General features: G+C 43.1%; 1 protein-coding gene across 13 annotated transcripts in view; it reads left to right on the top strand.

The window, feature by feature from the left end:
• Nucleotides 1–12,968, top strand: part of SLC19A3 (solute carrier family 19 member 3) — a 21,462-nt gene extending 8,494 nt beyond the window's left edge. For all 13 annotated transcript variants that reach the window (XM_037139249.2, XM_037139259.2, XM_037139247.2 and 10 more), the window contains 5 exons: nt 3,490–3,641; nt 5,337–6,165; nt 7,971–8,163; nt 10,872–11,013; nt 11,802–12,968. In XM_037139249.2, the coding sequence (XP_036995144.2) occupies nt 3,492–3,641; nt 5,337–6,165; nt 7,971–8,163; nt 10,872–11,013; nt 11,802–11,966 (1,479 nt within the window). In that variant the 5' untranslated portion in view covers nt 3,490–3,491 and the 3' untranslated portion in view covers nt 11,967–12,968. The remainder of the gene's footprint in view (nt 1–3,489; nt 3,642–5,336; nt 6,166–7,970; nt 8,164–10,871; nt 11,014–11,801) is intronic.
• Nucleotides 12,969–25,276: the final 12,308 nt, after the last annotated feature.

Below are 25,276 nucleotides of genomic sequence, written 5' to 3' on the forward strand. Positions count from 1 at the left end.
CCTCAGGGTTTTTTACCTGTCCCGCTGTTTCCAGGGTCCAGAGGTCCAGGAAAGAATTTCAGGGTTGCAGGTTCTTTGTGTAGCCTTGAAAACGCTCCCTAGATGATTTCCATCCATCCACATCTCCGACCACCCTGCAAAGATCCAAGGCTGTATGTGGCATGGAGCCAAAGGCTCACTTTGGTCCAACCAGCCAAGTGGATGGATGAGGGACAGTGGTCCTTGGTCCTGCATCAGAATCACTCAATGTATATAAATGCAGATTCTGGGGCCTGTTGTACCTGCTGAATCCCATTCAGGGATGGAGCCCAGGAAACCATGTGTTTGCCAGGTAATTCTGACGTGCAAGTCAAGCTCACACAATCTTTGTTGAAGGACCAGGTTTGGAAAGGGTTATGCAATGAGGCAAGTGCTAGACCACGGGACTCAGGGTGGGTAGGAAAGGAAGGAAGTGAAAGAAGAGCCAGGCATTAGGAGCTGAGAGTCCCGGCGAGTCCCATCGGGCAGTGACTGTGGCCGCGGCTCTGAGGGCAGAAGAACAGCCTCCAGGAGACACATCATCTCTGCAAGGGTCTGGGAGCCCCAGGACACTCCCACTGCTCTGCCCAGGCCTTCTGGATTAAGGACTGCTGCTAAGGTTTGATGAGATGCCTTTTCTTATTTTCTCTGGCAAAAAAAAGCAAGCTTTGGAGAACATGTATATTTCCATAGGGAAGGGGCTGGATAAAGGGGGAAGGGGCTGGATAAAGGGCTATGGGAAGGAAGCCCAGGCTCCTGGGGCCCAGCAATGAGCCCCCCGGAGGCTTCTCAGCTGTTTGCAGCTAAGTCAGACACCCCCTCATTTTCTGGCCATTAGGCTAGAGTCACCGTGGAGTCTTCCAACATGAGGAGAGCAATGGGAAGAGAAATGGCAGGGGTTTGAGCAGCAAACCTATGCCCTTCGCGGGGCCACATCCCTTCCAGGTGTCTGGGCGTGCCGTGCTCACACAAGCCTGCACATGCCATTAGCACTGTTATCCCGTTCAACTGAGCTGCGAGGCATGTGTCAGGTGGAGGACCGCCCTGGCCTTGACCTCGTGCAGCCAGGAAGTACACTTAGGAAACCCAGACAGAGTTTTACTGGTCCTCAGGAGTGAGGTTTGACTCTCTTCCCCTTCTTTTCACAAGACCTACTATGTGTTGGGTACTCTTCTAGACACTAGGGACAGAGTGGGGATCCAAACAGACAGAAAGCCCTGCCCTCCTGCTTATATTCGAGCGAGGCATACACTCTCCTTCTGCTTGACCTCCCCAACTAAGTCCAGTTGGGAACAGTATTAGAACAGTAAAGAGATGGAGAAATTGATAATCCCAGGGACTGCTAGCAGCCCAGGGAATGTGGGCATAGTCCTAGGTCTCTGAGATAGACAGAGAAGGTGATGGCTTGCAGTCAGTGAAAAATCCAGCATCAGCATAGATGGAGAGAACTTTCTAGATGTACAGCCCCAGATGCCACCCTATTGAGACCACCCTGTGAACGATGGCCAAGACGCAGATTGCCTTCCCAGGGCAACCTTTGCTACTCGAATATCACTCACAGCGAGAGAAGGCCTCGGCAACTCCAGCAGCATTTCAGGGCGAAGGTACATTCCATGCATTCTTGTCTGAGGGAGGCGGTGGAGAGCAGCCAACCCCAGAGGTTCATGGCAAAATTTTCACCTTTGTCAGCATTGCTCACAGTTGCTGTCATTTGATTCCAAATTATGATTTCCATGGTCTCAGCACTGTCTCATCAAGGGTTTCATTGACCTAAACGACAGCAGAGTCTACCTAACTTAACAAAACAGAGGACCTATGCAGCTTTCTGAGACCACCTTGCAAAAGAGTAGGGTGGGAGGCAACTGTGGTGTGACCCAGCAGACCCTCCCTACCTTCATGGCCCCTAGCCAAGTTTCCCCCCACCCTGGACACCTGCAATTCCACCCACGTGACTTGCTTTCCTGAAATGAGCCTCATCTTCCTTCTTTCTGGCCCACCTTCAAACTGCAGTTCCCCCTGGGAGCCCTGTGTATGAAGCCATAGTCTTTACTGCGAATGTGTTCATAAGAACACCTTCCCTCGCTGTGGGGAAGGACTGCCATTAGGTTAGTTCCAGCAGCCGAAAGGACCCCTGCAGGAGCCAGGAAGAGCTGAATTCAAATCTCGACCATGTGGTTTGCAGCCATTGGCTGGATGTCTTGGATTTCCCATACACTCACCTGGGAATTTGGGAAAATAATATATTTTTATAGTTATTATGAGGATTTAATGAGATAATATGCAGAAAAGCATTGTACTCATAACAGATTAGTTTCTTTCCCTTTCTTTTTTTAAATTTTTATTGGATTTTCTCTATTATCATTAGTCCCCCCCCCATCCCCTCTTCCGTAGCTTCTTTCTAATGAATCATCTCAGAGCACGTTCCCAAGGGCACTAAAACTGGGTAAGCTTCGCGTAGCGTGATCTGAAATATGAAGGAATAAGAGTGGATTTTCCTGTGCACATCGTCCACCCGAAAAAGCAAACTGTTTTCAGATATAACCGCAATAAAATGGGGGTTTCTACGCAGTAACAGATGAGGTCCTCCCCTGAATTTTTTTTGTGTGATGTTGGAATTTCAAACAATTTTATTTCTGGGTTAGGGTAAAAGTATGAATTACCGATTAGCTACCTGCCCCATTGAGGGAGAAACTGTAGACTAACAGAAGAAATGGGCCCAGTCAAAAATAAAAATGAAATACAGTCTAAGAAATGATGACTCCCTCTCCCATCGTAGAGTTAGCATCAGTAAGGAAAAGGGGATGGCAGTGGTGGTGGGGGGGGTGCAAAATGGAAAAGACGGCAAGTCTGATCAGTGTCCAGTTTAATTTTTTAACTGAGTAATTATAAATTTGCAAGAGATTGAAGACAACAAAAATATCTTGGATGTCTGTTATGTGTCAAGTGTAATGCTAGGCAAGGGACAGTCTAAAGGAGAGATAACATGTGTAAATAAATACGTGCCACTCCGTGCGTTAAAGATTTCAGGGGCACAGTGCAAACGAGAGTGGGCAAATAACAGAATGCCTAATCAACTCCATCTGCGTCCTTTTGGGTTTGAGCTCCTACAAGTACCTTGCCTCCCACAAGGACACCAATAACTCACCAGCCGACGTCTCACTTACTTTCAAATGTTCATTGGCCCGTTGTTTACCCTCTATTAGTTGCTCCTCGGTCCCACGTTTGTGACAGAGGACACTAAAGTGAGACTCTACCCCAGCCGTCATGAACGAGAAGTTCATTGACAGTGGAGGGTTTGACTGGCTCACCTATGGAATAGTCAAGAGTAGTTATTCACCACACCTTTCTATTTCAGCCGCAGGTGGATGGAATTTCCATAAAAACATTTAGAAATCATTGGTTTTTTACTACTTCTGAGATGCCAAGAAGAGCAGACGTCACTTAATGTTGGCTTTGTTTCTACTTCGTTAGCCATGGCCTGTTCCCAAATTTTGCCAAGCCGTTCCTGGATTTATCCCACTACCATCCTCTGCTTGTTTGGGTTTTTCTCCACATTGAGACCCTCAGAACCCTTCCTTATTCCATATTTATCTGGACCATATAAAAACCTGACCAGCGCGGAGGTAAGTTAATATCCACACATGTCTTAATGTGGTTGAATTTTACAGGACTTGAGCAAGAGCAGAGACTGGGCTTCGTTCAGCGTGAAATAAGATTAGCCCACTGACTTCAGTGAATCTCATCCTCATGGTAGTTGTTATTCGAATAGAACCATTCAAGCTACTCTTTCCCCCCAGATTTGCAAAAATGGGAAACCAAGATACATTACAGGTGTGATAAATATTTTGACTTTTTGAGAGTTCTAGCATTGGCCGTACTGCCTGGGAGCCTCTCCGGTCTCCATCGAGTCTGCTACACTTAAAGAAATTCCCTGCCAGGCCCTGCATGTAGTCCTAGGCCAGGCTGCTGATGGATAAGCAGACTCTGATAAAGAGTTGTTGCCTTTCTTCACGACACTCATCTTTGAGAAACTATCTACCAGCATTATCTGCCCCAGAAAACAAAATTCTCTTACTTAAAAGATCCACTTCTTTTTTATATATAGATATATAACAAGTGCAACAGAAAATGCCGTGACCCAACTGGAGAATTAGCCTGGGCTACATTTAAAGTCTCCAGCCGGAGCTATGAAAACGCTGCAGAGTCTGTGGCTTCCCTGGGAAGATGAGTTGATGCTGGTTTCCTCAGTGACAAGGTGGCAAGGACAGAGAGGCAAACTTATGCTGTGGTGTGAAGTCACTTAGGGACAACGGCATTCAAAAGATCCCCAGATGGGAGCATGTCATGATTAGGGCAAAAGAAAGGACAGACATGGGCTCAGAATCAGCCAGTGAACCCCCTGGGCTCTGCTCCTGCAACCACTGTGGGTCAGTTAATGTATCCACCCTCCAAAGCTCAGCTCAGTCACACTAGTCTTCCTAATAACTGAACTTTCCATCATCCTTGGCATTTAAACCCACAGAGGGTGTCGTGGGAAGCAGAAGAGATAGAGCAGAGGCTGGTATGACCTGCACCCATCATGATCCAAAAGTCAACAGCTTCTTCAGTCCTTTCTCTCGGTGAATGAACCTTGAGGTCCCTGCATTTCTGACTAAATCCCTGATATAACCCATATTAAACGGAGGCCAGAACTGAGACAAATCAGTAGAATTGAGAGAAAGGGGGTTAGGGAGCCCAACAAACTTGACCAGGAAGGATATTAAAGGCATAACTACTTCCCACCCATAATTCTGCAAAGTTATTTACTCTTTAATCTTCGTGTTTATGTTTATCCAGACTTGGGAAGGGCTGCCATTTCTGACACAGTGATAAGTCAAATGAAAATAAAGGTCGTCAGATTGTTTTAGCATTGTAGCCTCTTTATCTAATGTTAATCCTTGACCAGGAAGGGCATGGTATTTGTCTAAGAGCCTGGAAAAATCAGAAGTTGTCTATTGAGTGAGTTTTAACTGATTTGCTCAAATGCGTACATTATCTGAACATAATGTAGTTCAGGTGGTACATATATTCTCCTACTGGGATGCACGTAAGTATATGATTATTTTTGCAGGGCAAGGGGAGCTCTGTTTTCCTAGTGGCTTTCTTGACAATCCCTTTTCTAAAGTCCTTTTCCATAATCTGAAGAATGTCCTATCAGACTGGATGCAAACTTTGATATTGCACAAGTGACGTGTACCTTAGAGTGCGGGTAGCTGAGAAAGGTGCTCTTCTCACTTCCCGGTGCTCCTTGGCCCCGCGACCGTTTCCCACCTTCACAGATAACCAATGAGATCCTACCCGTGTGGACATACTCTTACCTGGTGCTGCTGCTCCCCGTGTTCGTCCTCACCGATTTCGTCCGCTACAAGCCGGTCATCGTCCTCCAGGGCGTCAGCTACGTCATCACCTGGCTGCTGCTCTTGTTTGGCCAAGGAGTGCAAGCCATGCAGGCGGTGGAGTTCTTCTACGGGATGGTCACCGCCACCGAGGTGGCCTACTTCTCCTACATCTACAGCATGGTCAGCCCAGAGCACTACCAGAGAGTGAGCGGCTACTGCAGGGCCATCACGCTGGTGGCCTACACAGCGGCCTCGGTGCTGGCCCAAGTCTTGGTGTCCCTGGCCAAATTATCGTACTTCTACCTCAACGTCATAACTTTAGCCTCTGTCTCTGCGGCTTTCCTGTCCTCACTTTTTCTACCAATGCCCAGGAAAAGCATGTTTTTTCATGCAAAAGCCAGCAAAGACATCCAGAAGCCAGCATGCACAAATGTAGCATCAGATGAGGCACGTGGGGGGGAAGCACCCTGCTGCAATGAGGAGAAACCCGCTCCGGGAACGGCCGCTGCTTCAGCGAACTGGGACGATGGGCCTTTGGGTGGCCCAAAGCCAGAAAATGTGGCTCTGAGAGTTTTTGTGCAGTGGTTCCAAGATCTGAAGGAGTGCTATTCCTCCAAACATCTCTTTTACTGGTCCCTGTGGTGGGCTTTTTCCACAGCAGGTTTTAACCAGGTTTTGAACTACGTTCAAATCCTGTGGGACTATAAGGCACCATCCCAAAATTCTTCCGTCTATAATGGGGCGGTAGAAGCTATTGCAACCTTTGGAGGTAAGTGTGTGTTGATTAATCTTCGTTTGATGGGATACCCCCATTAAGTTCATTTTCCAGTTGCTAAACTTCCCCCAGTAGTGAATTAGCTCTGTTCGGAGGGCACATTAGTCTTTAGAAATGGAAGGTGCTGGGAGAACAAATGGGGAACATGACACTTCTATTTTATGTGTTACAGTTGCAACAGGTAGCTCAGGAGCTCAGGATTGAGCGCCAAACGATTGAATTGTGCCCACATTCCTAAGATTTCATCGCAGCATCAGGAAAAGTCCTAACAATGCCCTCTGTTCTTCTAGAATTGTTTTTAATGCCAAAAGGCCAGTACACGTCTTGAATATAAGTAGGAGTTTTTCTTATTTTAGAAAATGAGCTGCACTATTAAGGCTTCTAAATTACCCCTGGAAGACTTTGGCTTAATAAAGAGTTTGGTTTAAATAACACCCACCTTTAGGAATTCCAGCCTGTACACCAAAAATGTTCAAAAGTCGCTTTCTTGTGAGATTTCAGTAAGGAGTGGAAGAGAAGTGAGAGTCAGGCTTCTAAGATCAATGGGAAGTCTGCCTTTGAACTTTGCTCTACAATAAATATTTGTGATCCGGCAAGTGGAGACTTAAACGTCAAATAAGACTTTGAAGATATTTTCTAGGAAGTAGGAGATTTCCACGCCCTCGTTTACAAAAAGTCTGAGAAAACTCACACAGTGTCTGTTTATTTTTGCCTCCCCTTTGGGCGGTGTTAGTTGAAGTCCCAGAAACCAGCTCTACATTGAAACCATCTCTCCCACATCCAAAGTCTAAGGGGAAGGACGGTTCTCCATTTCCTTTGCAGGCATTGTTCTTTCTTAGATCAAATGTGAAAAAGTTAGTTGATCACATGTCAGTAATTTAAAACATAAATACCTAACTATGGTCCATTATTTGACTTCTTAAACTCTATAAATCAGTATAGAGCTGTTCACTCAAAACCTCAAGTTAGTTAAGACACTAGAATTAAAATTAAGATGAATAAAGATTAAAATTATTAATAATTATAATACAATCATTATATAAATAAGATTACTATAAATAACATGTAAGCATAATAAAATATAAGTATGTAAATAATAATAAAGACAAAGAGTTACTACCCAGCGAAACACATCTGTTACTCATCATTGAAAAACAGACTTAACTGCAGCCCTGGGTGGTGTGGCTCAGTGGATTGAGTGCCGGCCTGTGAACCAAAGGGTCACCAGTTCAATTCCTAGTCAGGGCACATGCCTGGGTTACAGGCCAGGTTTCCAGTGGGGGGCACACGAGCCACATAGTTTTCCTTCTCTTTCTCCTTCCCCTCCTCTCTCTAAAAATAAGTAAATAAAATCTTTTTTAAAAACTTACTAAAAAAACGATAAAGGCAAATATAGGTAGGCTGGGAGTGCCTCCAGGGCAATTGTTCCATCCTCCCCACTCTTCCCATGTTGTGCTGAACGAATGGGGTCACGTCTCATTTCTCCCCACTCTGCCGTGGTCAGGAACCTTCCCGGCCCTCTGGCTGGTGCAGCGCGTGGCATGGAGACGACCCTAATAAAAAGTGTGACAACTGAATGAATCAAAGAATAGGAAGTAAGAGAGAAGCCAAAGGCAAACATGGTTGAGAAAAGGATAAATCCTCATTTAAATGGATCACACTATTTCACAAATTGTGAAATCAATATACATGTATTCATCTTGTAGAATTACCTGAGACCTGAGGTTTTGAAAGAGCACGCTGATCCTTCCCCCGTGCAAGGCCAGCGTGGTTGATCTTCCGTGTTGTCTCTTTGTCAGGGGCCGTGGCTGCCTTTGCGGTGGGTTACGTGAAAGTCAACTGGGACCTTCTGGGAGAGCTGGCCCTGGCGGTCTTCTCCGTGGTCAATGCCGGCTCCTTGTTTCTCATGCACTACACGACCAACATCTGGGCCTGCTATGCCGGCTACTTGACATTCAAGTCCAGCTACATGCTTCTTATCACCATAGCAGTGTGAGCGTTACTGGCCATTTCTGTCCACTCCTAACACTGACCCCCCACTCTCTTCTACAGACTTACAGCACTTCCGAGAACTCCGCAGGGATTTTCATTCATTGCCATTTTAAACGTTGACTACTTCCTATTACATTAGACACAATGAAGCCATCTTTTTATTTAACTATGTGCTGTCTGAATATTACTAAGAGTAGTCATCAAGGAAAGAAGTTTCTAACTTCTGGGCAGGTCTTGGTGGGTAGTAATACCCTGGGCACCTGCTTTTTAGTAGAAGGTCTGTCCATTGTTTCTGGGGCTTCTAGGTGAACACACCTTTGAAAGTACGGTAACCGCCTCCCTTTGAGGAAGCACGTGATCTTGTAAACTGCCCCACAGTCCAGTCCTGGCCTCGCTTCCTCCCGCATCCTTAGTTTCCCCCTTACTTTCAAATGAAAGAAGGTACAAAAAGACAAAAGTGACTCTTTGGAGAATTGGAGATCTTGCTCCCAGGCATATGTCATCGATTTGGCTCAAGTAAACTCTTATAAAAATTCTCAAAAGAAAAACATAAAAAATTTCTGTCAGTTCATACACCAAGAGCAATGATATATTGTCAGGTTGTGATTTTTTTATTTCAAGCGAATTGCCATTGCAACATGTGATGGAATCGGACTGTGAATGATTCAGTTTAAGTTTCAGCCCTGATTTCACTTGGTTGCTTGAGTAATTTCAAGCATATTTCTGAAACAAAATATTCTTAGCAAGTTATAAAAAGTCAGATATCAAAAAGTGCAGTAGCAAAGATTATTAGAAACTAAATTCCACAGATCATTTTTTTTAAAGAACAATTAGAAACATTTGGTTCTGCATCTAAGTACAAAGAAAGCTGACTCTATAGGAGATGTACTTTAGTACTAACCAAAAAAGAGAAGAAACATTTGAATTTAAAATCACATAAAGAAAGTAGAGACGAAAACTGTATCAGGTTTTGTTTTTTAATTTTTAAAAAATGTTTGATAAGCAGTTGACGAAACACAGAATTATGTGCGCCCGGGGAAGAGATTGTGAAGTGGCAAAGATGAAACTTGTTAACAACTTTTTTTTTTTCACTGAAATGCGTCATTTGATGAGTCCAACTCATGTGTCTTTAGTTTCTTTTATTTTAATGTGAGCATTTGGTTACGGCAGGATCGTATTATTTCTTTTCATTGTAAGAATGTTCAGAAGACAAAGCCTTTATCTGAATTCCAAGGGAGAACTCTAAATAATACATTTTTCAGTCTTTCAGAAGTGTTATAAGATTTCAAAATTGATTATTTTATTAAAAATTAATTACAGACTCAACTCTACAACCAGTCATGGTTTGGATCTTTCAAAGAATAATTCACGCCAAATTTTGAAGCTCTCAAAACAAACAATTGACCATAAAATGAATAACTCTAAAAAATTTCTCAGATTAGGTGTTGCATGCATTTTTATAAAAATTCACTATAAAACACTAAGATCATATTGCATCTAATATTCTGAGTTATGAGAACTTAGAACATTTAGGCTTAATTTCTGGAAGTATTACTTGGGTAGGAAGAATTTGGTATATTTCCTATAACTAATTTAATGAAGCCTTTATCTATTTTTAAAAATCCCTTTCCTTGCTCTGTCTGTCTATACTGGAGGAGATTTAGCTGAGAATTGCTGTTAATAAGAAAGAAGCCAGTCAGACAAAGACAAATACCACATGATCTCACTTACACGTGGACTCTAATGAACAAAATAAACCAAGTAGAAACAGACTCATAGACACAGAGAACGGACTGACAGCTGTCGGAGAGGAAGGGGTTGAGGGCTGCAGGGAAAGGGTGGAGGGATGAAGCAGGACAAACTGGTGGTGGCAGAACAGACACAGAGATGTGGATGGCAGCACGGGGAACGCAGCCAATGTCAAAACTGGGTCAGGGACCGGTGGGGACTTGGAGGAGCAGGGACCACTCTGTGGAGTGCATGGTTTTCCTGCCACTTTGCTGTGCACCTGAGACTGGTGCAGAGTGTTCCTGGATGCAAACGTTGTTTGAAAAATAAAATTAAGCCCTGGCAGGTGTAGCTCAGTGGATTGAGCACGGGCCTGCAAACCAAAGGATCGCGGTTTAATTCCCAGGCAGGGCACATGCCTGGGTTGCAGGCCAGTTCCTAGCAGGGGATGCATGAGAGGCAACCGTACATTGATATTTTTCTCCCTCTCTCTGCTTCACTTCCCCTCTAAAGATAAAATAAATAAAATCTTTAAAATAAATAAAATTAAATAATAAGTAAATACGTTTTAAATACCAAAAAATAAAGATACTCTTTTGTCTTTTTTTTCAATTGTAGTTTACATACAATATTATATTAGTTTCAGGAATACAACACAGTGACTAGACATTCATATAACTTACAAAGTAATCACCCCTAAGTCAAGTACACATCTGACACCATATGTAGTTATTGCAATATAATTGACTAAATCCTCTATTCTGTACATCCTGTGACTTTCTGTAACTGGCAATGTGTACATTTTAATTCCCTCTCCTTTTCACTTATCTCCTCAATCTCCTTCCCATCTGTCAGACTGCTTTTATTTTATTTTATTTTATTTTATTTTATTTTATTTTATTTTATTTTATTTTTTGTCTTTGAAAGCTAAGAATCCCATGTATATTCCTGTTGAAAACGTATTTAATGTTTAATGACAGATTTCAGATTGCCGTCAATCTGAGTGTGGAACGATACGCCCTGGTGTTTGGAATCAACACCTTCATTGCCCTGGTGATTCAGACCCTTCTCACTGTGATTGTAGTGGACCCGAGGGGGCTCAATCTGCCAGTCAGCATTCAGGTAAGCTGGAAAAAGTGCCGTTCATACTTGGTGGGAATGGATAGTCACTAGATCCTCTCAAAGGGTCCTATACCCTTACCACTGCCAATGTTTAAACTTCTCAAATTCCTTGGCTAAGCAAATTTTAAAATAAGAAATTCCTTAATTATCAGTTTAACACACCAAGCAGTTTCAAGCAATAATCACAGTAAGTCAGCATTTATCTTTGGCTCCTAAAACATCATCAGGTAACATGTTATTGTGTCCCCAGAAGCCTCCCCTTTCGCCCACCATCTAGTTTCCAGATTTACTGGAATTTAACTGGGAGACTCACCTGACTGCAGACCTCTGTTCCCTGTTCCCGGCGCTCCTGAGGGACTTAGAGTTAGCTCAGTCTCACATTTTATATAAGAATCTTAATAAAGGGGATATAAGATAGATAAAAAGTATCCTCAGTGTCTAAAATTCATTACTGGAGACATTGCATATAGCACTGTACCGTCCTACAAACAGATGCATAGATCAGTGGGAGTTAGTACTTTTCCACTATTGTCAAGGTTAGCTAAAACATGATCCAAGCCACCCGGCTCCAGAGCCCACACTCTTAGTTACTGTATTGCTAACACCTTCATACCTGGTTCTTCTGAGTTGGCAGAAGAAAGTGTTGTGCAAACCTAAATATCCCATTAAGGTCCTGGGTCTCAGTTACTCCCTCATCCAAGCAAATCAACGACCTCACTATGAATAACCAATGACAAAGATGGGCAGCTCTTTATTATGTGTATCTAATTCTATTTGTTTTTCTACAGTTTTTGGTTTACGGGAGTTATTTTGCTGTCATTGCTGGAATTTTCCTTATTAGAAGCTTGTACATTATCTACTCAGCCAAATGTCAAAAGGAAGTGCAGAGCTCTCCCCTAAGTCAGAATGAACAAGAGCCACACCCAGAGGGACCCACGAATGTCTACTCTTAATGACTACAGCCTCTGAGCAAGACCTGTGCTGGTCACAATGTCACTGAGTGCCATAAATTGACACTCATCACAAGTCTGGATTCCAATGAACCTTTTCAAAACCACAGCAAAATCCCAGCTTCAGACTGGATATCTTTATGCCCAGCTGAACTGGATGCAGTCCAAAGGACCCACTAATGTCAATTACATGGCCCACGTTGGGACCCCAGTGGATGGCAGGGACTGAAAAATTCTGTTCTGAGCACTTGAAAGGACATGCCAATGACATGGAAACAAACCACCATCCTGGAGTTGACGTTCCCCATCTGTGAGCCGAAGTGCTAACCGGACTGACCCTGCTTCCTGGCGTAGATGGGTGTTTTATCCTCCCAAAACAGGCAGCACGTGGAACAGTTTTTGTCACATGAGTCATTTTCCTTTTTCTCCCATTAAGTGTATTTCTGTATAACAGTTCTCTAAGAGAACTACAAAGCTTGGTCCCATTTCTAAGGATTCCTCTCAGATCTTGATAACTCAGCATATGATGAGCAAGCTTTTATTTGATAATATCACAATTTGATTTTTTATGATAATTTTTCACTTTGAACTTTGCTGAGCTTTATTGTTGAAACTCTACATAATAATTCCTCAACAATAATTGCAGACACTCCAGTGTGTCCCCAGAATGACATTCATCTCAATTCCTAGCGGCCCAAGGAGAGACAATGTGCTTTCTTCCTGCCAGGACCCCAGATAGGGGTTGTACTGCTACGTCAGTGTAATGTCTGTCTAAAACAGAAAACTTGAGCAGGAATTCCATAGGTTTCTACAAGTATTCATAAATAAGAATGCACTGATTGGGGGTGGGCACCTAATTATTAAATGGCAGAGATTGTACTAAATAAAATAAAGTGTACAGAAATATTAAAGAATCTTTCTAATTTTCTGATGAGTTGTGCTGAAAATTGTCTGAGCTGGTCTGCCCTTTGAAACTTCAGCAGAGGATGCATTGAGCAGTATGGCCCTGGGAATAAAGAATGCTGACTCAAGGTTTGTGTTTCAAATGTACTTTTCTACAAATCCTCAGATCTAATCACAGAACTAAAAACCCCACTCCAAAGTCAACACACACTTAGTGGAGAAAACTAATGATGATCCTACTTATGTCAAAAGCAAGAAAGGGATGACCACTGTTATCCTTCTCACTTAACTTATTGTACTAGAGATATTAGCCAATACAATTAGACAAGCAAAAAAATGACATTAAAAATTAGAAAAGAGGAAAACTATTACTTTTCCAAAGGCTACAAGTATATACCCAAGAGACTTAATTAAAAACTGAGATAATAGTACAGAGAGTAAGTATACAGAAAACAACAGCTTTCGTGATATAACAATCATTTAGTGAAAGACCCCATGTATGGCAGGACTAAAATAAATTTAATCTATTTAATGATTTAATAAATGTGAAAGACATATATGAATACACCTGAAAGTGCTTATGAAGATTATGAAATAACACCTAGTCATATGGAGAAATGCCTTGTTCTTGGTTAGGAAAATATATATATGAAGCCCTGAGGCTTCCTAAATAATTTAGACATTAAATCTAATTCCAGAGAAAAAGTACATGTCTTTTTTTCCCAGAAATAGTAAGGGTGATTGTAAATTTTATTTGGAAAAATTAAGGAAGAACCAAGAAAATGTTTTTTAATAGAAAAATAAGGTAAATTATTTGCAGAGAATAAAATCCTGCTCTCAACTCTTAGTCACAGTAACATACTCAGAAGCATGAAGAGGCAATCCAATTGACAGTGACCAGAAGGGAGAGGGGAGGGAATTTGGGGGGGAAAGGGAAGGGTTTGCAGGAACAAGTATAAAGGACACATGGACAAAAACTGGAGGTGGGGATGGAAATGGGAGGGAGGTGGGGAGGGCTGGGATGGGAGTAAAAGACTGAAAACTGTACTCGAACAACAATTAAAATAAATTTTTTTAAAATTCTGAATTAGTCCTTAATTCATTTGGGATTTTAGACTCTAATAAAGATAGAATTTCATGCAAGAGGGAAAAAATGGAATAATTAATAAGATGAGAACACTTTAATTTTGGTTTTAAAGGAAAAACGAAGTAGGACCCAAGAGTGTTAGAATAACTCTATCAATATGCAGTTGTATATGTGTCAATATGCAGATATAAAATATGAAACTACAAAGGACAGAAGGAAAACATGTAAGAATTTATAACCAAATCTTTCTAAAGTAAATCCTAGAAGTCAAAAAACTAAACTTATGCATGGAAGATAGAAACACTCTAAGAAAAGCAGCAACAACAAAAAAGGTAATCTGGGGAAATTATTATAACTTATCAAAGCTACTTCCCTGAATTTAAAATGAGCAAACACAGATCAATAAGAAAAAGATCAACAAATTGATAGAAAGGTAGGCAAAAGGTATGAACAGAGAATTCAGAGAAAGGGAAATGCAAATGTCTCAGGTAAAAGATGCTAAAATTAGCTCATGAGAGAAATGTGTGTATTAAAACAACAGTGAGATATCATGTTCAACTGTCATTCTAGAAACTAAGCCAAAAGGGTGACAATACATTTGCTCTCTGGGAACGAATCAACAGGTAATCTCACAGCTTGTTGAGGGGAGTGTAAATTAGTTTCATTGCTACAAAGGAAAATTTGGTATTCTCAAAATTGTAAATATGTTTATCTTTATATTTCCACGCATAGATTCCTCTGACAGAAACATACACTACCAATAACCTTGCATACCTGGTAACTGACTTGTAGAAAAGGTTTTTCACTGAATTATTGTATCTAAGAATAAACATTGAAAACTATTTAGATTTTATTAAATGGGAGCAGGAAAAATGTATTATGGCATACCGATATATTTACCCAAAATAATATTAGCTACATAAGAAATGAGGAAGAGCTTTACATAGCGATAGATAAAGGGCTCTAAATTATATTATTAAGTGGGGAAAGTCAACCGTCAAAATAGTAATAGGTGTAATGACTCGTCATTTGTGTAAAAGTAAGGTGATAAATACTGTATTGGCTTAGATACACACACAGCATTTCTGGGAGGACAAACAAAACCAATGCTAATGATTACCTGTTGTGGGGTAATGGGACCTATGGGGTCATGTCACCTTTTTACGGGTTTTACATATTTGCACCATCTGAATGACCCATCCCCCAATTAAAATACTAATTTTTAAGAAATGTTTTAACCTCAGGAAATAACACTAAAGAATAAGGAGCTGGAGATTTTTTTTATTTTTTATATGCAACCACTCTGTTGTGTTTTACATTTTTTGGCAATATGTACAAATAAGTCAATATGCATTTATAATAAAAAGGAACAAACACAGAAAAAAAGATAAAGTATTTTTTTAAAGAAAAATGTTTTCTTGTATTAAAACACAGTTTTGCTTTGCAAGCTGTAAGGTTTTGTGTGATCACATAAGAACACCTTATGGAGAAATATCTTAAATATTCTGTACGTAGGTTGACTCTGAAACACCATCAGCATCAAAGTTCACAAAGAAATGCCAGAAACAAGGGGCTAGAAACAGCTAAAGCATGCTCGTCTCAGGAGAAACAGAAAAGGTTGTACGTCTGCTTGCTTGGACTTGCGCCCTGCCTGTCATTACTGTCATAACTGTGGTCTGTTGTTTACTGACACATTATTACGTGCTATGTGACTGGGCAGAATTTCACAACTTCTCCCACAACCATGGTGGACATTCCCTTTATTGCTAGGGTGTCTGGCCTTGCTCCCCTGGAGTCTATGTGTAGCACAGTGTTGGGGTGGGAGACACTGTTAGAACATGAATCTGGTCACGCCACTTCTGGCTCCTCCAACGACTTGCTTTTCACTTCAAGTAAAAGGGCCATCACTTCAGAGGCTATGATCTCCAAGGCCCTACAGGAGCCTCACCGGCTTTGGCCTCCCTGACTTTGTCCTGATTCCTCATCCAGGTCTTAAGAAGGAGGAGGATGATAGAGTGATCCAAGACACATGACAAATGGCTTCTTCCTTGTTATTATTTGTTCCAGTATCCAGAAAACAATCTCAAGGCTTTCTCATCTGCATACTTACCAGAAACATTGAGCTTAATGAGATAATTAACTTTTAAGAGAAATTGTGCTAAAATGTCAGAGAACCCATTCCCACATGAAGACCTCAAAGATTTAAAAACTCAGAAGGCGGGACGAACAAAAATGAGAAATGTGAATGCCTCTGACTCAGCTGGCTCTGGGGAGAAGAAAGGAAAGACAAATAGAGGTGTGAGTTGACACGGATCCTCTCCTCTCCTCTCCTGGGGTTCAACTTAGCAGCGTGTCCCTGAGTGCCCCCCAATCCCACACAAAGTGGAAGAGACCCCAAATGTCTCCTGACCCCAGGAAGGTGCAGAGAGGATGGCGGACAACAGACGGCACTGCCAGACGAGGTGGCCAGCGTTCAGGGAAGAGGGATAAAATGATCCAAGGATGAAGGACCTCAGGGCTGACAGCCAGCACCAGGATCAAGTGACAGGCACAGCGCTCTTCCAGGCCATCAGCAGCAGCAGAGAGAGCCAAGTGGGTGCGAAGCCATCAAGGAAGAGCCGCTGGGTATTGACAGGAGCCAGAGAACAGGTTTTCGCCCTTTGGGAGCCATTTAACTTTATTCCATTGTCATGGCCACAGATTCTCCTTAAATCTCCCTACTGTCTTATGAATGCACAGCATGGGTGGCCGATCGACTAGGGGGCAGGAATGTGTGTTACTCAGGGCAGCCCATCACCACCTCTAAACACGTGACTGAAAGTACACATTCTCTGGACAATAAAGAATATGCAAACAGTATTCATTATGTCATCCATATCTGAGGCATTGACTCAAAAATTCAAAGAAAAAGATGGTGTCATAAATAGACAAAAGAGAAGGAAAGATATTTTAAAATAACTTTGTAATTGAATTGGTATATTAACAAACTAGGCTTTTACTTAAATTTTGGATTCTATCAGAATCACCATCTCTCTGATATCTCCCATTACAGTCCTAAAAGTTAAGCCTTAATTCAGAATATAGGGAAATGGCAAGAAAAGTGGCTAGATGTTTGATCGGTTTCTAAAGATGGGTTTATGTCCTCAGTATATTGAATAAAGAAGAAAAGATATTTCTCCATAGAGGGATATTGTGAGAACACTTATCAGTCACAGAGAGAGCTTTTTATTTTTCTTAGTGATACACAAATGAGGGATGTTTCTTATGATCAGTGACATCTTGGATCACACAAAATATATAAATATAAAAGGATGAATATGTTTCAAGAAATAAAAATATTTAATACAATTATGGCAAGGAAACACAAGGCTATCAACCATTAACGAATAAATTTGCAGAACAGCCAAATTTCTAAAACATCTAGTAGTGAAAAATGAAATAGAATTTTAAAACTCCAGAAGGTTGAAACAGATTATTAGACACAGCTGAAGAGAAAACCAGTGATAGAAAACACAGCCTCATAAATTAGAATTCAGCACAGAGAGGCATAGATTAAAAATATGAAAGGTGAGAAGACACAGCTGAAGGAGAGAAGGTTTACCCCAGTGTTTCCCAAGCAGAGGTGCTACCTGCTACCTTAGGGGGCGTTTGGAAGTATCTAAAGACACTTGCGTTACAACAGCGTTTACTGTCTGGAAACCAGGAATGTCAAATGTCCCATAATGCAAGGAATAGTCCTACACAACAAAGACTTTTCCCAGCCAAATCTACCACAGTGTGTCTCGTGAGAAACATTTGCTTAACCAATGTCTGACTGAAGTTGAAGAAGGTAACACAGAACAGAGAAGACGTAAAATTCAAAGAGAGTGGTTCATAATTTTCCAAAGCGATGTAAGACACGGATCCTCAAATTCAAGTGTCTCGACAAATACCAAGTTGGACAAAATCAATGACATTCCAACCACACACATTGTAGTGAAACGGAAGAACAGAAAAGATATAAAATCAAAAGAGAGCCAGGAAAAAGGGCAATTTACCTAGAAAGAAACAACCAGGAAACCAAAGGCAGATGTCTCAACACAATGGAAGTCAGAAGCCAGTAGAATATAAAGGTCAACCTATATTTATATCTGAAAAAAACTCTCTTTCAAGAATTTTTGCCACAGGGAAAGAGGACGGTCCCTCTACTGGGCAGAATTCATGTGCACATTGATAGACAAAAGGCTGACAATGGAAGACTAGAATCAGGTCATGGGAAAGAGGTGCTCCAGAGTCCAGAGAAAGGCTAGCAGTTCTCTGGTGACGCACAGATGCTCCTCTACATTTGAAAACATTCTGAGTGAGCATGGTGTTGAAAGCTACTCTGACAGTCTTGGTAAATGGCCTGTGTGAAAGACAATCAAACAAGACAGGCACATAAGTAAATCAAATGGGACAGTGACCCAAACACTGGAATAAAAGTGGGGTTGGAGAAACATCAGAGAGACAGGGTTTCGCCAGCCACTCTCAAAGCTGAGGTTGAAGGTCAAAGCCAACAAGGGTACTTCTTACCAGGAAGTCCTCTGATGATTGCTGCAAACCTCAACTCTTCTCTGCAACCCCAGACTGGCCTCTTTCCTTACCCTTCCAAGAAGAAAGGTCTCTGGCTCAGCTCCGAGTACATGGCTTCCCCTAGCAGAAGCACCTGCTTTGGGCACAGTGAAAAATGGAAAAGGTCTGAAAAAATACAGCCAAAAGGAACCCCCGAACACTCCCAAAGTCAGGAGCGAGCCCTTCACCCTACCCCAGACCACCACTCCTTGTTTTCATCTGCCAAGACCAGGATCTAGGCCACAGAACACCCATGGACTTCCAGTTCATGAAGGCAGGTACACAGTTGCTAGTTACAAAATGGAAAGAAGAAAACAAGGGAAAGGGGAAGAAAGGAACTAACGCTATACTGAGCAGTAATGAATTACCACATACTATGCTAGGTTCTTTATAAGCACAGATCTACTTTAATCTACTTAGTATTCCTATGAAGCTTCTATTATGATTTTTATTTTCTAAAAAGAGGCAAGTGGGGCTCAATGGAATTTCCATTCATCTAAAAAGCATTTATTAAGCCCATAAACTACCAGACTCTTTTACAAGCACTGAGAGTATTATTTGCAAAGAAGAATAATAGACTTGATCCCTAATATTATAGAGCTTACAACCTAATGGAAAACTCAGCTATGAACCCAATAAACACAATAATGAATGTAAAAGCACCCACTAGGAAATGCACTCTGTGAGAAGACTGTCTGTGAAAGGACCCGACAAGGGAATCTGGCCTGGACTGGAGAGTTAAAGAAAACATCTCTGGGAAAATGACACGGGAGCTGGGAGCCAAAGAATGAAGGTTAGACAACCAGGGTACAGGGTGAGCAGGACTGTGCCGTCATATGGAACAGCATGTGCAAAGGCCCTGGGGCAGAGGGAGACAGTGTGGCAAAAACTCATCATGAGAAAAAGAGTGAGAGACTCCAGATGGCATGGGGGGACCTCGGGGAAGAAGAATGTGTGAGGCCTTCCAAGTCATGGCGGGGACATTGGGAATCTATGAGAGGATTTTTGTGTTAAAAATGATAATTATTTTTGCATTTGGAAAAGATCATGCTGGCTGTAGACTCAGAGGAAGGACCAGAGGACTTGTGGGGAGAACAGTGAGTAGGCATTTATCCAGATTAAATATAATGATGTTAACACCAGGGCATCACATGGATAAATAGAGAGAACATACCTGAGAATTATTTAAGGTAAAATTGATGGGACAGGGAGTTGAATTTAATGTAGCTGCAGGAGAGGAAATTTCTCGATTGCTGGTGGTACCGTGATTCTGATAGAGAGCGGTGGAAGAGGACTGCGTGGGGAAGACTGAGCCACGTGTGAATGTGCTGCTTTCGAACTCCCCTGGAGCCATTCGAGTGTGGGCGTGAGGTTCGCACTAGACATAGAGGATTCAGAAGAGGTGTCTCCACAATGCGTATAAATGTGTCAGTACCATCTCGATGGCAAGCAGAGCCATGATCATGGATGAAACTGCCTAAGAAGAAAGTACCGAGTGATAAGAGAGTCAAAGATGAAGCTTTTAAGAATGCCAATTATGGGTCATTTAAAGAAAAATGAGCCTGCACAGAAGTCTAAGGAGAGACCAAAATGAAAGGGGAAAAAATGGAGGGTTTTGGCTGCTATACTTGTTAAGAGAAGAGAATGTTTGAAGCAGGAAGGAGTGATCAGCAATGTCAAATGATGCTAGTAAGTCAAGTAATAGGAGGTTGAAATGTTTCCACTGGATTTGCAAACACGGAGGTCATTTGTGAAAACGGACCTTCCTATTTAGAGAAGAAGATACTTTAAAGTGGGTCAGAAGATGAGAGGTTGGGGGAAAGATGGAAACTGTACAGATAACTTGTTCAAAATTCCGTCTGTGATGGAGGGGAGAGAGCTCAGTCATAACCGCAGAGGGCTGCTGACTGAAGAGAGGGTTTGCTGGAATGGAAAATGTTGAATAAGGATAATTGTTTTAATGACGAGGGTCAAATTAGGTAAAACAGGTGAACTATAAAAGAAAAACTGTAGTATCAATGTTCTCAGGTGGGAGGAAGAGGACTTGGAGGGGCTGGCCCTAGAGAGGAGAAGGGGTGGGGGAGAAGGGGCAGAGGTTAGATCATTGTCTGGAGCCAGCAAGGAGAAGCAGGAACAGTATCAACAACCACAAGTAAATGTCTAAGATCTTCACATGAAAATGGGGAAGCTGGTATTTGAACTCAAGAACCTGACAAACTCTAGCACCATTATTGTCCCCCTTATTAGTCAGGGGGATTAACTTCCATCTCTCTTGTCCCTCGAAATCCCATTCCTCCCTCTTGTATTCATGCCTGATTCTGACACCTCTTTCTGCCCATCCTCTCCTCTCCCCAAAGAGGCTGTGGTTCTCTCTCCCCTCACCAAGTGGGACCCTGTGGGGTTTTGTTAGAGTTATCTCTGATACACTCGAGCCAAATTCCGAGGGCAGGAGGGCTAAAATGGGCAAAAAGATGAGAAAAGGCAGAGGAATTTCATCATTGCCAAGGTGGCAGAAATAGTGGTGGGTCCATGAAAGGCATGGAGAAGTAAAGAGGAGAACCTCAACTAGAAGTTCAACTATGATGTTGTGCAAATAATCCATGGTCATACTAGACAGCAGGAGAATGATGGAAGAAGGGAGCAGGCTTCCAGGAACACAGACTGCAGGTGGCCTCCAGGAAGGCTAACCTACACAAGAAAGACCCAGAAACCACGGAAGTATTCCAAGGAGAGCAGCAACTCCAAACCTTCTCGGAAGAATTAGATAGAACGCAGTCACTTCAATTTAGTCACTGGCAAAGTTTTTTCATTTTCATTATCGCTCTTCATGGATATAATTCACTTTCTGATTGTCACCAACATCTACCTGTTTAAGAGCTTTGTTGATACAAATGAGATCAGTATTTACCTCAGAGAAGAGGCAAATACTTATCCAGTGGGTCTCCAAGCAAGGCCGTCGTCATGGTGAAAGGATGGAAGGACGCTTTCCCAGTGGGTGGTGGACGAGGAGCCATGGTCTGCAAGGCCCTCCCTCCCAGAGTTCTTGCTCCATTCTGAGGAGCATCATCTTCCAGGACGAGCTTTGTCTCTAAGCTCCTTTCAAAGGGAGATTCTCAGGGGACTAATTGATTGTTACTAACAAGTGTGTGGAAATGTGTTTGTAGAGACACTACAGCTGGAGTCACTGCAGCTGAAAATACCCGAAGCCAGGTCTTCATCACATCACATTATTTTCAGGCTTTCTTTTTATACTGAAGATCACACACACACACACACACACACACACACACAGCCCTCCACCCCCAACCCTACTGCCTCACGGTCAGCAGGGGGTATTGGGCCTTGTGATTCAAGGACAGAAGATAACACCCTACGAGGCTCAGCGGGAGAGGGTCCTCACAGAAAGTGGACCTTATCACAAGTCAGTTAACCTCCTAACCCTCTTTGAAAGGCCCCGTGCTTCCTTGTCTGTCAGCGACGCAACGCCCCAACACCCCGACACCCCTACCACCTTCCAGGGTCTCCTCCCTCTTACTTGGAAGAAGCCTGGGACCAACTTGCTGAAGTCGCTTCCTTAGAGAGATTGGGTCGGCCTGCCCACCGCGGGGACTCCTGTGAGATTTGGAGATGGGCAATTGTCACAAGGCCGTCATCTTAACTGAAGTCAAAGCCAGGCTAGAACGCCCTCTCAGAGGGGCCTTTGGATAAATATAAATACCTGTCACCTTAATAACATCTAATTTCAAACTTCCCGAAGACAGTAAGAATCTTCTCTAATACAACCAGACTGCATAGAATAAAATACCATTAAATTTAAACAATTACTGGAAAATGCTGTACATGATACTTCTAAACCCAGACATACAAGTGGACATTTTTCTATAAATTCCTGTAGAATTCAGATGATCTGGCTTCTGTTGGAACTATTTCATCAAACCCACTAGTTTTTACCATTTACATGCATTTGACATGTAACATATGTAACTCCTTTGGTTCTGTGCCTCTGGAGAACCCTGACAGGGTAAGCAATCTTACACTACACTCTTTGATAGAACTAGTTAATTTATCCAAAAAAGGTTGTCATATTAAGAATATGGTAGGCACCAGGATGAATAAAATCCTTTCTTTCAGGTTTCTTCTGCTTCAGAGGGAATGTTACCGAACAACAAGAGGTCCGAGGGAGGGGCAATACAATATTTGGCCCACCTAGGGATGCCCAAAACTGCTATACAACAGGGGCCCCTCCCAAAAACAAAATACTAAAATCTACTGGGCCCTTCTGTCCGCCGCCAATTGGAAAGACATCTCTTAATGCCAGAGATTTGTGAAAAGGAAACAAAATGTTTATTTAATGCTATTCAGGCCTAATGCCACCACTAAAATATCAAAGTCCTTTATGTATACACCTACACCCACACAGCGCTCCCTTCTCCCACTGTCCCAACTCCGGGTACCGTAAATCAGGAAAAGAGCACACGTCTGTATTGCAGGCCGCTGGCACCGTCAGCTGTGTCACTGTGCAGGATCTCGAGTTAATCCAAAGTACTGTGGTACCCTCTCATGGTCCACTGGCAAGAGTCCTTTGTACCCAGTTCCAGTCAAAGTCTCTGTTGCTTTTCAGGCCCCGCGGCCAAAGGGGGCACCCCAAAGCTGCGTGGGCCTCTTCTACCAAAGCTGCTGGAGTCCGCACTCCACCAAAAGCATGTGGCTTTCTTCTTCACCTGGCTGCAGGGATCTCCATTCTGGCAAAGCTGCGTGGTTTTTCCCTTTCACCTGGGAAAGAGGGGGTCCGCACCCTGCCAAAACCACGTGGCTCCCTCTTTCACCTCACCAAGAGGGGGTCTTCACTCTGCTGAAACCGCGTGGCTCTCTCTCATCTGGCCAAGCGGGGACCCTTCATGTCTTGGAGCCAGTCTTTTCCAAGCTCCCACACAGGCACTCCTCACTCCGGAGCGCAGACCCTAGTTACATTCTGAGTCCAAGCCCTTCTCACCCCGGAGAGCAGCCCTTAGTTCCCATCTTGAGTCCCTGCGACAAACTTCTCCCTCAGGAGCACAGCCCCTAGTTACATTCTGCTCAGTCCCCCAAGTTCCATCCTCAGTCCCTGCTACTTCCATCTTGAGTTTCCCAAGCTGCTCTCTCCTTCCTGGCTCCAAACTTGGCCACAGCTATTTAACATATCTATGAAACCAGTTAAAGGTTATAGATATGTTAAATAACCATTCCAGAGGTTAGCTGCAAAACTGTTGCTATGCAAAACAGCTCTCAATGGCCTGGCTCCATTCATCCCTTCCCCCTGGGGGGGGGGGTGAGGACATCTTATATGTCTCTCCAATATTTCTATACACTTTGAATTCTGGACACCTTTCTAAATCTTTTGGGGGGCCCCCCTGGCTGCACCCTGTATCAGGAAGAAGCAGAAAAAGACAGTGAAGCATATTAGTCTGCGACCAGTGGTGACCAGACAAGGGAAGGAAAAAGAGGGTGATGGGAGGAGGCCACTCCCGAGAGGCTGGGGAGAAGTCCTGGCTGACGAGGGGCTCGGAGCACCATTGGTCCCAGCGGGTGGGGCTCGGCCTGCAGCTGGAACAGGAGGACCCAGGTCCCCTCGCCTGGGTATTGTCACGCACACAGTTCCTAGGAATTCTGCCCAGTGGAAACGAGACCGGCCCCTGTCACTGCTCGACAGTCACTTTATCTTCTGGTCTCTACTTCCTCTATGACGAAGATGAAGGGTTAGCATCAGATCGCCGTTTTCTGTGCTGGTCACCTATTGTCTCCTCCAGAAGTTTCCAATGTCCAAATCCAGGTTCTGAGGGACATTCCAGTAAAGAAACCCATGTAACTTTTTTTGTCCCCATGTTTCTGAACGGATTTGGTCCCACAACTCTGATTTCATTATTAACAGAATTCAGGTGCGTTGAAAACACTTTGAGAAACACCAGGTTCAGAAGCCAACTCATCTTTCAATTCTGAAGTTGCCTGAAAAATAAGATCTAAAATAGCTGGCACCCAGAGCCTCAGCTCACCGGCCCGACGTGACGAGGAAGGGACTGGAGAGAGCAGCTTTCAAACTCTTTTTTAAAAGATTTTATCTATTTGTGTTTCAAAAGAAAGAAAAGGAGGGAGAGAAACATCCATCAGCTCTCATACACCCCCCCACTGGGGGCCTGGCCCACAACCCAGGCATGTGCCTGGACTGGGAATCAAACTGACAACCTTTTGGTTCGCAGTTCGGTGCTCCATCCACTGAGCCACACCAGCTTCATCTAAACTTGTTTTTATCAGCAGAACCTTTCTTCCAGATAAATTCTTGTATGGAGTGTGAACAAGCAGAACAGGTTAAACAAAGATGCCTGGGCTGAAGCAGTGGTTAATTCCCACCAGCGGATGCGGAGTTGAATGAAGTCCTCCGTTCTCCAGCCCCTGAGCTGTGATCACACCGCCCTCTACTGTCCGATCTTTAAAGAAAGATCTAAAATTCAAACCTGCAGCCTCTGAGGGGACCAAGACTGGTCGTCAGCCAAGCAGTGACCTCACAGTGAGGTCCCCAACCAGCAACATCACTACCACCTGGGAAAGAAAGGAAACTTCTCAGGCTCAGCCCCTCGCCCACCAAGGCTCGCTGAGTGAGTAAAGTGAGGAGAGACCCAACTATCGGGGGCTCCACAAGCCCTCCAGATGAGGGGCACAATCTCCACTCAACCCATCACCCACAGCTGAAAGCAGCCAC

This window comes from Artibeus jamaicensis, unplaced genomic scaffold, assembly GCF_021234435.1.
Source record: "Artibeus jamaicensis isolate MK-2021 breed Jamaican fruit bat unplaced genomic scaffold, CSHL_Jam_final contig_1015, whole genome shotgun sequence".
Taxonomy (NCBI): domain Eukaryota; kingdom Metazoa; phylum Chordata; class Mammalia; order Chiroptera; family Phyllostomidae; genus Artibeus; species Artibeus jamaicensis.